Source organism: Lampetra planeri, chromosome 18 (genome assembly GCF_965212315.1).
Source record: "Lampetra planeri chromosome 18, kcLamPlan1.2.h2, whole genome shotgun sequence".
Classification (NCBI taxonomy): Eukaryota; Metazoa; Chordata; class Hyperoartia; order Petromyzontiformes; family Petromyzontidae; genus Lampetra; species Lampetra planeri.
The window spans coordinates 8,223,354-8,237,005 of record NC_136124.1 but is presented as its reverse complement, the minus strand read 5'-3'; the positions used below and the strand labels follow the sequence as shown (position 1 = coordinate 8,237,005).

Genomic DNA, 13,652 nt, shown 5'->3' with positions numbered 1-13,652 from the left:
TCACATGTTAGCCGTGGCCGGGGATGGAACTCAAGGTCCGTTTCGTTGGTCGTGTATTGAGTCGGGCTCAACACGAACACGTGTTAAGGAGACACGGAGACACAAACGCAGCACGTGCTCGCAGCTCGCAGCTGTTCACAATGAGCCGACGACGCTGGGAGCCCCAGGTTCAAATCCGGGGTTGTGACCCCCCCCGTGATTGAACTGGGACTGCGCGTGTGGCGGAGGAGTTCCTGCTCAGGCCCCACACACACACAGAGACACACAGGGACACACACACACAGGGACACACACACAGACACACACACACGCAGATACACTAACACAGACATACACACAGAGAGACACACGCAGAGACACACACAGGGACACACACACAGAGACACAGACACACACACGCAGATACACTAACACAGACATACACACAGAGAGACACACAGAGACACACACACACGCAGAGACACACACGCAGAGAGACAGACAGAGACACAGATACACAGACACACAGGGACACACACACGCAGATACACTAACACAGACATACACACAGAGAGACACACAGAGACACACACACACGCAGAGACACACACACGCAGAGAGACAGAGACACAGATACACACACAGAGACACACACACAGGGACACACACACACACACGCAGATACACTAACACAGACATAGACACAGAAACACACACACGCAGAGACACACAGAGAGACACAGACACACACACAGAGACACGCAGAGAGACACACAGACACACGCAGAGACACCCACGCACAGGGACACAGACATATACACAGAGACACGCACAGAGAGACAGACACACACACGCAGAGACACTAACACAGACATACACACAGAGAGACACACAGAGACACACACACGCAGATACACACACAGAGACAGACGGAGAGACACAGACAACAACCGCCATTCGCCACTAAGTGGCGGGGACGTCACCACGACGCTTGTGCCAGGCCATGTGCACCTTGAGGCCACGTGAAGTGTCGAACGCCCGCTGGCAGGAGGTCACGGGGCACACCTAGCAGGTGCCACGGGTCGACTGACTGAGATGACCGAGATGACTGGCTGATGCACCACCTGTGCCCCCTACTGTGCCAACTTGCTGTGCTTTAGCCACCTGGCGCTCCGCTCGTTGTTGTGAGCGTCGCTCCTCCGCCCTCCGTTGTTCTTGGAGGGCGATTGCCTCCAACTGCCCAGTAGCAGCGTCCTTCACGAGCCTTCTCCACAGAGGCCGATCTTGACACCGCTGGTACCAGTCATCAGAGAGACACTAACAGTGACACACAGAGAGACACACACACAGACACGAACACAGACACCCGCTCTTGTGCCCGTGTGTGTGCAGGACACGTGGTGGCACAGCGCCACCTGCTGGCGAGCTTGGTTATGGCTGCGCTAGACCGCGTTGTGTGTTTAGTTGTGTGTGCGTGGTGTGTGTGTTTGGTGTGTGTTGTGTGCGTGGTGTGTGTGTTTGGTGTGTGTTGTGTGCGTGGTGTGTGTGTTTGGTGTGTGTTGTGTGCGTGGTGTGTGTGTTTGGTGTGTGTTGTGTGCGTGGTGTGTGTGTTTGGTGTGTGTTGTGTGCGTGGTGTGTGTGTTTGGTGTGTGTTGTGTGCGTGGTGTGTGTGTTTGGTGTGTGTTGTGTGCGTGGTGTGTGTGTTTGGTGTGTGTTGTGTGCGTGGTGTGCGGTGTGTGTGTTGTGTGTGTGTGTTGCGTGTTGAGTTGTTTGTGTGTTGTGTTGAGTTGTGTGTGTGTTGTGTATGTGTGTTGTGTGTGTGTGCGTTATGTGTGTAGTGTGTGTGTTGTGTGTGTGTGTTGTGTATTGAGTTGTGTGTGTTGTGTGTGCTGTGTGTGTGCTGTGTGTGTGTTGTGTTATGTCTGTTGTATGTGTGTGTTGTGTGTGTTGTGTGTGTTGTGTATTGTGTGTGTATGTGTGTGTGCGTTGTGTGTAGTGTGTGTGTGTGCGTTATGTGTGTAGTGTGTGTGCGTTGTGTGTAGTGTGTGTGTTGTGTATTGAGTTGTGTGTGCTGTGTGTGTGTTGTGTTATGTCTGTTGTATGTGTGTGTTGTATGTGTGTGTTGTATGTGTGTGTGTTGTGTGTGTATGTGTGTTGTGTGTGTTGTGTGTGTTGTGTATTGTGTGTGTATTGTGTGTGTGCGTTATGTGTGTAGTGTGTGTGTTGTGTGTGAGTTGTGTGTGTGTTGTGTGTGAGTTGTGTGTGTGTTGTGTATTGAGTTGTGTGTGTGTTGTGTGTGCTGTGTGTGTTGTGTGTGTTGTGTGTGTGTGTGTATGTGTGTTGTGTTATGTGTGTGTAGTGTGTTGTGTATGTGTGTGTGTGTATGTGTGTGTGTTGTGTGTGTGTGTATGTTGTGTGTGTGTTGTGTATGTGTGTGCTGTGTGTGTTGTGTGTGTGTATGTGTGTTGTGTTATGTGTAGTGTGTTGTGTATGTGTATATGTATGTGTGTGCTGTGTGTGTTGTGTGTGTGTATGTGTGTTGTGTTATGTGTAGTGTGTTGTGTATGTGTGTGTGTTGTGTATGTGTGTGTGTGTATGTTGTGTGTGTGTTGTGTATGTGTGTATGTATGTGTGTGTATGTGTGTGTTGTGTATGTGTGTATGTATGTGTGTGTGTTGTGTATGTGTGTATGTATGTGTGTGCTCATGACCGGCTCCAGTTTATCAGCAGAGGTCTCACTCCGAATCAGTCGAGCGGCAATATCTTTTCATCGGTTGCGTAACGCTGTGTGGAAGCTACCTGGTCTGTCGCTCCGCACGAAGCTTCAGGTCTTCTCGGCCACGGTCATTCCCTCCCTTCTCTACGCTTGCGAAACATGGACCCCCCTAGTGGAGCATCTTCGCCGGTTGGAAACATTTAGGCTGGCCTGCCTACGATCCATCCTGGGTTTAACCAGGCTGGATTGTGTGAGGAGCTCACAATCCTTGAAAGATCTGGGCAAAGTCCCATCAGTGAGCTCCTCCGGCAGGCAAGGCTGCGTTGGCTGGGTCATGTAGCCCGCATGCCCAGCCACCGCATGCCTAAACAGCTTTTGTTCGGCCGGATCGAGGGGGCTAAACGGGCGCGGCACGGGCTAGAGAAGAGATGGAGTGATGTGGTACAGGAGGACGTGGAGCTGAGTGGACTTGCCGATGACTGGTACCAGCGGTGTCAAGATCGGCCTCAGTGGAGGAGGCTCGTGAAGGACGCTACTGGGCAGTTGGAGGCAGTCGCCCTCCAACAACAACGGAGGGCGGAGGAGCGACGCTCACAACAACGAGCGGAGCGCCGGGTGGCTAAAGCACAGCAAGTTGGCACAGTAGGGGGCACAGGTGGTGCATCAGCCAGTCATCTCGGTCATCTCGGTCAGTCGACCCGTGGCACCTGGGTCTGCCCCGTGACCTCCTGCCAGCGGGCGTTCGACACTTCACGTGGCCTCAGGGTGCACATGGCCTGGCACAAGCGTCGTGGTGACGTCACCGCCACTTAGTGGCGAATGGCGGTTGTTGTTGTATGTGTGTGTATGTGTGTTGTGTATGTGTGTATGTGTGCTGTGTGTGAGTTGTGTGCGCGCGTTCGATCCGCGGCACCGCGTCGTGATTGTGAGACGCGTGCCGCTGTCATCACAGATCTTGTCACCGACACGGACGCGAGTAACCATTGCGGGGCAAGGGGCCGTCCATAAATGACGTCACGCACCAAGGGGGGGGGGGGTCAAGTTTTGACAGTTTTTTTGCGCACCCACTAAATGGGTGGCCCCTGACCGCTACACTACCGCACACACATTCACAAACACACACATTCACACACACACAGTCACCAACACACACACATTCACAAACACACACACAGTCACAAACACACACACATTCACAAACACACACACATTCACAAACACACACACAGTCACAAACACACACACAGTCACAAACACACACACAGTCACAAACACATTCACAAACACACACACAGTCACAAACACACACACAGTCACAAACACACACACAGTCACAAACACACACACAGTCACAAACACACACACAGTCACAAACACACACACAGTCACAAACACACACACATTCACAAACACACACACATTCACAAACACACACACATTCACAAACACACACACAGTCACAAACACACACACAGTCACAAACACACACACAGTCACAAACACATTCACAAACACACACACAGTCACAAACACACACACAGTCACAAACACACACACAGTCACAAACACACACACAGTCACAAACACATTCACAAACACACACACAGTCACAAACACACACACAGTCACAAAAACACACACAGTCACAAACACACACACAGTCACAAGCACACACACAGTCACAAACACACACACAGTCACAAACACACACACAGTCACAAACACATTCACAAACACACAGTCACAAACACACACACAGTCACAAACACACACAGTCACAAACACACACACAGTCACAAGCACACACACAGTCACAAACACACACACAGTCACAAACACACACACAGTCACAAACACACACACAGTCACAAACACACACACAGTCACAAACACATTCACAAACACACAGTGACACTCACATACACACAGTCACAAACACACACACACAGTCACAAACACACACACACAGTCACGTACACACACAGTCACACACAGTCACATACACACACAGTCACACACACACAGTCACAAACACACACACACAGTCACACACACACAGTCACACACACACACAGTCACGTACACGACCGTGCCGCGTTCTCCAGTTCTACTTTACATCACAGGAGCGACGCTTGCGTCCAATCATCCAGAGGATGAGGTTCGTGTTTCACCCCGTGCCCGTTAATTGCCGCAGAGGGGCGATTGAACTCCATTTAGATTTTAAATTTCGATTTAATGCTTTCGTGACTGCAGGGATTCATCTTCTTGGTTCTTTCGGTAAAGTCACGTAGAAGCTTATTCAATGCTAAACTCTTCTGTTTGATATGTAAACTCCTTTGTCAAGGCGCTCTTCTCCTCCCACCCAGCTTAAAATACGCTGCCAAGCTTAGCAGTGTTCATTGGAGCGCTGTCTTTCAGACAGCTCTGTCTTCACCTGAGGGCGGCTGCTTGTGTTGTGGCCGAAACGTCGTGTGAATTTTATTTTATTATGTTTTATTTTTTATTAGTTTATTATTTCCCTTCTACGTGACTTTACCGAAAGAACCAAGAAGATACATTTTAAATGTCACCGGCTATATCGGAGGTGGCCAGGAGATGGCAGTACACCAATGGATTCTTAAATCTATCTGTGCGGAGGCGAGGGTGTTCCCGGACAGGTCAAAGGCTTCACGTGAATAGGATCCCGACTAAAACATGCGGTAGATTCTCTGTTGAAGCTGGCCACTCCGAGGGTTGTTAGGGTTATCGTAACCCTAACCAAAGCAGCCTTGTCCCAATGACCATTCGGCAGGTGCCATCTCCAGTAAACGTTTTCCTAAAATTACACTTTAGGTATGAAATTAAGGAGACAGTGGCTAGCCAGCCTACCTCCCCGACCCCTCTGTGTGCTCTGAAGAAGGGCGTTTGCCCGAAACGTTGCCTTTTGCGTACAGTATTCTTTAAGGCCACGGCGTTATTATTGGCGAATGTGTTGAGTTGATGTTGTCTGTGTTTGTGCACCATCTCTGCCAACGCATCATCACCACCACCAGAGAATCTGTTGACTATTGAAGGTCCGTACAATGCTGGCACTCATCATGACCGAGCTGCATTCCGTTTAGCCGCGTCTGAGATCTCACGAGATCGGTGCGCGTCGAGGTGGGAGGCAGATGTGCTGATGGAACTTTGTGTCAATCACAGTCCGATCACAACCACGCACCGAAGAGCCACCCCTGGTCGGACATTTCAGAAGCGATTTGTTTTAGTTCGTCTAACAAGTAAAAAATATTTATTCGAACAATTGTCGCCCCTGTATCTGCCGCTGCGTGCCAGTACAGGATGCTCTGCGCACTTGAAGGCAGAGCAGACGAGGGGGGAGGTGAGGGGGGGGCACGGGGGTGGGGGGGGGCTGTGGAGATGGGGGGGGGCACGGTGGGTGGGGGGGGCTGTGAAGGTGGGGGGGGGGGTGGGGGGGGCTGTGAAGGTGGGGTGGGGGGCACGGGGGGGTGGGGGGGGCTGTGGAGGTGGGGGGGGTGGGGGGGGCTGTGGAGGTGGGGGGGGCACGGGGGGTGGGGGGGGGCTGTGGAGATGGGGGGCACCGGGGGTGGGTGGTGGGGGCTGTGGAATTGGGGGGGGCACGGTGGGTGGGGGGGGCTGTGGAGGTGGGGGGGACGGGGGGTAGGTGGGGGGCACGGGGGGTGGGGGGGGGGCTGTGGAGGTGGGTTGGGGGGGTGGTGTACGCATCGTGAGCCGTCCACGAGCCTGGACCGGCCAGGAATGTTGGGGACGCCGCGTGCCCCGAGCCTCCAAACATCTCCGGCCCCGCGGGCGCCGCGGCTGCGGCCTCACCGCGAGGCCCGTGGGGGCCGCGCTGGGAGACGCGCTGCTGCTGCTTCTGCTGCTGCTGTTGCCCCTCGCCGCAGTGGGCAGCAAGCGGGCGTGATGAAGAGGCGCGGCGCGGACTACGCTCCCCCACCTGTGAGTAGCACTGCTGCCACCGCTCGCTCGCCTGTCACCGACAAGGTCACTCTGCCACCACTATTCTTGTTGATTTTCTATTCACGGTTTGCCAGATGTCGCACGCAATTTGGGAGCAAAAAAAAAATGTTAACCTTAGCTGCTGTCCCAAACTTTTGGAACCGCCCAGTTTCGTCTCTCGGCATCTCCATGCTGCGATCTATGTCCTCATTTAAACTGGCTCTCTTAGAATCACGAAAGTTGAAGTGTGAATTTTTTTCGGTAATTGTGGAATGCGTTGATGTTGTCTATCGATCGAGTCGCCCTTGGAAAAAAGCTTCGAAGCTCGATTGGCTTTACTCGGAAAATAAAGTTGGGATTTTCATTTATTGTCGTAATAATCCTCATCAGCCATGATAAATATACCAGCTGGATGAAAGCCTGCCCGTGCCATGTTGGTCATGAGTGTTGTTTGACTTCACTTCACGCTGGTTCGTGTGGATTGAAATGAGGGCCAGGACCGGTTCAGACATCACTTGCCAATGATGTTAGCTGTCAACGGGATTCGAACTCAGGTCACCGGGTTCGTAACAGATTTCACTCACCGCAGTGCCATCGCTCCACCCGTGTTAAGTCTTTTCATTTGTCCGAGCCAACTGGCGGCACACTGAATGTATCTTTTATCATTTACATTGTGCAACATTTTCAATTTCTCACGTGGTGACACCGTTGTTTTTGTTCTGATTTCTCTTTGCCTCATTGCTGTACTTTATTCTATTAGTTTTTGACCCGGGTCACCACTCTTGCTAATTAGACTCCTCTATCCTGGTTTCTGGAGTTCTGACCTGGTTCAACAAATAAACTTGAATCTTGAAATCTTCGTGCTAATATTCAGGACTTGTTTTTGATGTTCCCTAAAGCAGGACGATGGTGATGAGGAGGAATCTGAGGGTCCACTGGTAAGCACCAAACAAATATTCCCCCGTGTAGCCTTCACAGATTATTGGGGCAAGTGCTGTTAGTGAGCACCTATGAAGGCCGACATGGCACACGAAGGGGTGGGTGGCCAGCACCATGCCTGGCCGCCTTCATGTCCCAAGTTTCGATGTTTATACACTGCATCAGGTAATAATTTGAGGCTCATTCGACTGAGGGGAGGTCCAGGTCCAGTTCAGATAAACTGGGGTTGCCAGGTTTGTAGAGCACTACCGCGTCCACTCTGGTAAGCACACATACACGAGACAGAACATTTACATATGTCAAAGTATGTGTGTATATATATGTGCGTGTCATTCCGTGTGTTTGTGTTGTGTGTGAGTCCATTAACACCGTGGCCTCGCTCGCGAAAGAGATGTTCCATCTCGAGAGATTATCCAGGTGGAATATTTTAACTGATAAATACATTGTCCAGACGCTTGTGTTGCGCCCGAAACGTCGTGATTTATTTTATTTTATACCTACGTGACTTTACCGAAAAAACCAAAGAGAATGGATTCCTGCAGTCACGAAAACTTCAAATCTACATTGTGCACGTGCCAGAAGGGCATTTTTCAATATGCTTCATTCACTCTTGCTGTGATCTCCTCTCCACACTTCAATCTTTACGCTAAATTGTCACCGCTGCGCCCCAATACTGTAATATTGTGATACAATAAGATTGTTTTAATTACCAATGAGGGGTTCTATCACGGTGCAACGGTTAGCACAGTCCCATGCCATCTGCCGGTGTGGCAGCTAAAACAATGGCCCCGTTGTCTTTCTTTACTCCCCTGCCATCGCCTCTATCCTCACAGCGGTGTACACCAGTCAGTCTAGCAGCAGACCGCGTGTGGTGGGGATAAAATGTGGGCACCCCCGCCTAGTTCAAGATGTTTGACCAGGGTGGAAGAGTAGGCCAAAACCACCCTGTAGAGTTCCCTCGAATGGAGGCCCTCCTGGCAGCAGTGGCTTTGAGCAAGAAATTGCAGGGCTGCGCTTGATGTCTAATGACCACTTGAGAGAAGGCGAACGGGAGACACGCCAAAGCAATGTTCGGCGTTAACCGAGCCAGCGCTGCGGTTGAGCCTCGTCGGGATAGAGACGTTGAGCGGACGTTGTCTCTTACAGCGGCTGCCCTTTGCTGGGAGGATAAAGACCGGCATCAGACCTGGCATGCGGATCCTGGTGACTGCCATCGTTTCCAAGCGTCCCAAGAGGTACTCGGTCAAAATAAAAACTAAAGTCCGTGTCAACGTAACAACTCCATTGTGAATGTCGAGACGCATTGAGATGCCGCAGCCACCTCGTGTCCTCACGGTGTACCGTACTGACGTCACGCGCAACGAACGAGTCATTAGCACCGCTCCTGGCCCTGCTTGGCCCCGAGTCCGATTCAGGCATCTTGTGAGACCAGAGCATCACGGTTTGGTTCCGACTCAGCTTGGTATTTAAAAAAAACAATGTAAAACCACCCATACCGCGAGGGTCGCGCACTGGCTCGGCTCGGATGTGGCAGTGGAAAAGCAGTATTTGCGAGTCCGGTGGTGGTTGTGTGTGTGTGTGTGTTTTCCCCCTTTTCTCGTGCGCCGTCTTCTCCCGCGACAGCTTTGCCATCGAGCTGGCGTGCGGCTCGGAGGAGGGCGCCGACGTGGCGCTGAGGCTCGAGGTGCAGTTCCCCGGCCGCACCATCGCGCGCAACGCCATGCTCGCTGGGCAGTGGGGCGCGGATGAGACGAGCGTGCCCTACTTCCCCTTCACCGCCGGGCAGCCCTTCAAGGCGAGTGCTGAGCCCCGGGCGCGGTTCACCCTCGGCTGGCGCGCGTACGGATCGACGGCACGCATCCGCCAGTGGATAGCGGCGTCGCGAGCAGCTTGTGTTTTTTTGTTTGTTTGTTAAGTGTGTTACGGGACGTTCCAAGATGATCCGTTATCGATCGTACGATTGTGTCACTACCCCGATGTTCGGCCGCGAAGGACTGGATTGGCTAAAGGGGTTCACACGAGGATAGGAGGCAGTTTTGATTCCAGTTGTTAACGGTTAAGGGAAATGTTCCAGAACTAGGAAGGTTTGTGAGATGATTGTGAGATCTCCGTGCGGAGTAGACTGCTGGTGATGGACGCTGTGAAGTAAGTGCGGGTTCAAGCCGGCCTTCGCCGAGCGAACTCGCGTTTGCTGGCCTCTTCTACCACAGTGTTGCTCTTTACGTCACCGGATTGTTAATGATCGCTTGCGAGGCGTGTGGCGAGTGTGGAAGAGGAGACGGACTGCGCCCTGTGGAGGTTCCTTCCGCCAGTAGTGGCGCGAGTGAGCAACTTCGGCCACTCAATCTTTAATGTTATAATTAATCACGTTACGTATTCATCTCGAAAAGCGTCAGTTGTTTTACCTAATGAAACTGCTGCATGAGAGTGTTTTATATCGATCCATTTTTTTTTCACGCAGCGCCAGGCGTGAGACAGAATTCTCCCACCTTGAGAGCGAGTTATGTGCGTGAATAATTGTGATTGAAAGAAGATTCGATTACCGCATCGCCACTGATCTTAGCCGTGAGCCGGAAATACAATTCAGTTGATCGAGTTCACGGCTCAGCGGGATAACCGCTGAGCCAACGCTTTCCCCCCCCCAGGCACTTTGAGGGAGCACAAAACTCCACACTGAGCCAGCCTCAAGCTCTTCTCAGTAGGCTCCTGCCAAGTTTTCGCAGTAGGGGGCGACGCTGCTGCCGCGTGTGTGATTCCCAACTGAGTGATTTGCCACGCACATTTTCAGTCGTGGGATGATGTTTTGGCCAACACCACTTGCATTAATTCTAGATTTTAAGTTGTCGTGACTGCAAGGATCAACATACTCTTTGGTTCTTTCGGTAAATTCACGTAGGTGAAAATAAAAAATAAAAATATTAAAAATAAAAAATATTTTTTTTTTACAATTATTTTTATTTTCACCAACGTGACTTTACCGAAATAACCAAAGAGTATATACCACCTGCATTGTGTGTGGGTTTATTTGTTTAGCCATGGGAGGGAAGCCATGGAGAACAGGGGGAAAACACACAAACTCTACGCAGAATCAAGCTCGGGTAAGTATTTCTGCGAGGCACCCCGCCTGCCCGCACTGTGTGTCCGCGTTGCAGGCAGTGTGTGTCCGCGTTGCAGGCAGTGTGTGGGGGCCGTGGCTCAGTGGTCAGCGCACCGCGCTCTATAAAACCCGGCGAGCACGAGTTCGATTTCGCTCACGAACAATAACAGTGGGTCTCCCCTAGATCAACTCAGCCTTAAATTAGCACCTGCCGCGTTGTGTAAACATCAGCATTGGGGAGACAATAGCAGCCGGACGTGGTGCTGCCCCCCCCCCGCCCTCACCCGCGTGCGCCGTGTCGTCCTTCATCGGAGCTACTCGCGAACAGCACTTGCCCCAGCAGTCTGCTGCTAAAGGCTACACGGGGGCTCTTTTTGTCTTTTGTGCTGGGGGGGGGGGGGCAGTGCGAGCTGCTGTGCGAGCACGAGCGATTCCGCGTCACCGTGGACCAGCAGAACCTCTGCGGGTTCTGCCACCGGCTCCAGCCGCTGCACAGCATCAACAGTGTGCGCGTCCGCGGCGACCTGAGGCTCACCAAGGTCACCTGAGTGGCCGGCAGCGCCTCCAGCGGGGCCCGGGGTCACCCCCCCCCCCACCACCAAGCAGGGCCCGAGCCACGGGAGGGAGGTGGGGTGCGCGCCAGGCTGGGCCGGGCCCTGCAGCTCCGCCAGTAGATGTCCCAGATTTGAAGCTTTCGTGACTGCAAGGACTTTTATTAATTTTAATTTTTCACCTACGTGACTTTACCGAAAAACCTAAGAATAGTAGATGTCCCCTCGGCACCACCCACGCGCACGTTTCCTCCGTAGCGGTGGATCCCTGTCACGGTGCCCCCCCCCCCCCCAAGCCCTGCCTGCCCTTCTACCCCCTACGGGAGAGGACCTCGAGCCGGGCCCGACTCCCAATTAAACCAAAAACCATCTCGTAGCAAAACGAATAAGCAGACGCTGGCCCTCATTCCCATATTTGTCTCTTTAATGAAAACAAAATATTAACAAAGCATTTTGACACATCTCGTCAACCGCCACAGTCTTGCGAGAGTGCGAGCGTCCTTTTAGCAGCGTTGGTTGAACGCAAAGCCAACGCCGGACCGGTTTCGACATTCAGTGCCTCATCATTGTAGTCAACTTCAAGAGGGTGAATGGTTACATCTGACTTGAATGAAAATAAAATTAACTTATTTACCTGTACAATCCCTTGCGAACATCTCATTTGCATCGGTGTCCAGGATGTAACATATCCATAGCAAAAGTGTAATAACGCGTATATTATGTTTTTTTAAATCTAAAGCCTATAAAGCAGAGGTGGGGAACCTTTTTTTCTGCCAAGGGCCATTTGGATATTAATAGCATCATTCACGGGCCCTACAAAATTATCAACTTAAAAATTAGCCCGTTATATTTGGTCAAACATTGAATTAACTCGCCCCTAATGTGATGGCTGGAACTGCTTCTCTTTGGTGAGGTGTGTGATGCTGGTATTGATGATGTTGCTACCTGCAACTGCTTTTCCAGGTTTGCTCCTAGATTTATTTAATTTCGAGTCTCGCCTGCGGTTGCCTTGGCAGGGCCAGACCAAATGATTTCGCGGGCCTTACACGGCCCGCAGGCCGGACGTTCCCCAACCCTGCTATACAGTATCGTACGCGTTTATGCGATGTCAAATACGCGCATATTTGTCTTCAGTATATGTCGCTTCGCGGTGAGCCAATGGTGCGGTGAAGCATTGCACAGCGAAATAACCTTCACAGACTCGATCTGCTGACACCATCATACAAAATGTGTTTAACAAAGCAATTAAAGAAAATATATTCTATATCATATATATGAATTTGCCTATTTAAGAGACCTATGCAAAACATTGATATGTACATTGTCTTGTATTTTCATTGATCCGTGACCATTAAAGGCTTTTTTGGAATGTAGAGTACACGTATATACGACTTTGCATCTCATTTGTCTGGCAATTGTGTAGTGACATAGAATAGGTCAGAGGTGTGTCATGTGACTTGGACTCGAGTCAGACTCGAGTCATGAATTTGATGACTTGCGACTCGACTTGGACTTGCATAACAATGACTTTGTCCCACCTCTGGAATAGGTCACTACGGCGCGTAGCGCTGGTTACTGACAAAGAGGGGAATTGTGGGTGTAGCAGCCGATCTGCCAGCAGAACATGCAATGCCATGGAATGGGTCACTAGGACGCGTAGCGCTGGCTGCTGGCAGACAGAGGGCATCTGAGGACGTAGCAGCCTGGTCGGCTAACAGGGCACGTGATAGGCCGGGGTAAGGGATGTAGGGCAAAGGTGACAGAGGGGACACGTGGGGTATAGCCCAGAACCTTCTGGTAGGTTCCAGAAGGGGGCGTGGCCGAGGGCGGAGCCAGACCACGCTGGGGGGCATAAAAGGGAGGTCCCGAGTCTGGATCGGGGCTGTCGTTTGGAATGGAACCCGTCATGCTACGTCTTCGTCTCCTCGGCGTCGTGGGTCAGGCAGTGTGCTGGCTGTCCTGACCCGTCTGTTGTTATCCCGTGTGTGAGCAGAAGTGTTTCAGTGTAGAATTAACGTTTGTGCCTCCTACTATTCGTGTCTCTGAAGTGACTCAATACACATGGGCTCCGGGGTGTGTGCAGTAGTGACACTCGCGCCTCACAGCAAGGAGCCCCTGGGTTCGATACCCGACTCACGCTACTCTCCGTGTGGAGCTTGTATGATCTCCCCCTCTTCTTCATGGGTTCCCTCTGGCATCTCTCAGGTTTATTCCGATGGCTAATACAAAAAAATCCCAAGCAATGTTAATTGTATTGACCAAACATCCCAATGCTGAAACATTACCTGCAATTTGCTCAATTGGGATTACAAGCCACCTACTGCAAAATCATGTTGCTGGGTGAACAAAAATAAGAATACAATATGTCATATCACGTAAGGTCAAAAACCTGGATGTAGGATTATATGGATAC

The 13,652-nt window shown here is 51.5% G+C and overlaps 2 protein-coding genes across 6 annotated transcripts in view; one reads left to right on the top strand and one right to left on the bottom strand.

The window, feature by feature from the left end:
* TMEM260 (transmembrane protein 260) overlaps positions 1–1,939 on the bottom strand; it is a 33,515-nt gene extending 31,576 nt beyond the window's left edge. For 2 of the 5 annotated variants that reach the window (XM_078602465.1, XM_078602470.1), the window contains exon 1: positions 991–1,939. The gene's annotated coding sequence lies outside the window, so the exon portion shown is untranslated. Of the gene's footprint in view, positions 1–4; positions 938–990 lie in introns of those variants that run through there. The other 3 variants (XM_078602468.1, XM_078602471.1, XM_078602469.1) reach the window with 2 other exon arrangements.
* A 4,499-nt stretch (positions 1,940–6,438) lies between these two features.
* Positions 6,439–12,623, top strand: LOC144723717 (galectin-related protein A-like). Its single transcript, XM_078602657.1, has 5 exons — positions 6,439–6,652; positions 7,552–7,590; positions 8,738–8,826; positions 9,215–9,386; positions 11,093–12,623. Exons 1-5 carry the CDS (start codon positions 6,452–6,454, stop codon positions 11,234–11,236), a joined length of 645 nt encoding a protein of 214 aa, XP_078458783.1. The 5' UTR covers positions 6,439–6,451; the 3' UTR covers positions 11,237–12,623.
* The last annotated feature ends 1,029 nt before the right edge of the window (positions 12,624–13,652 follow it).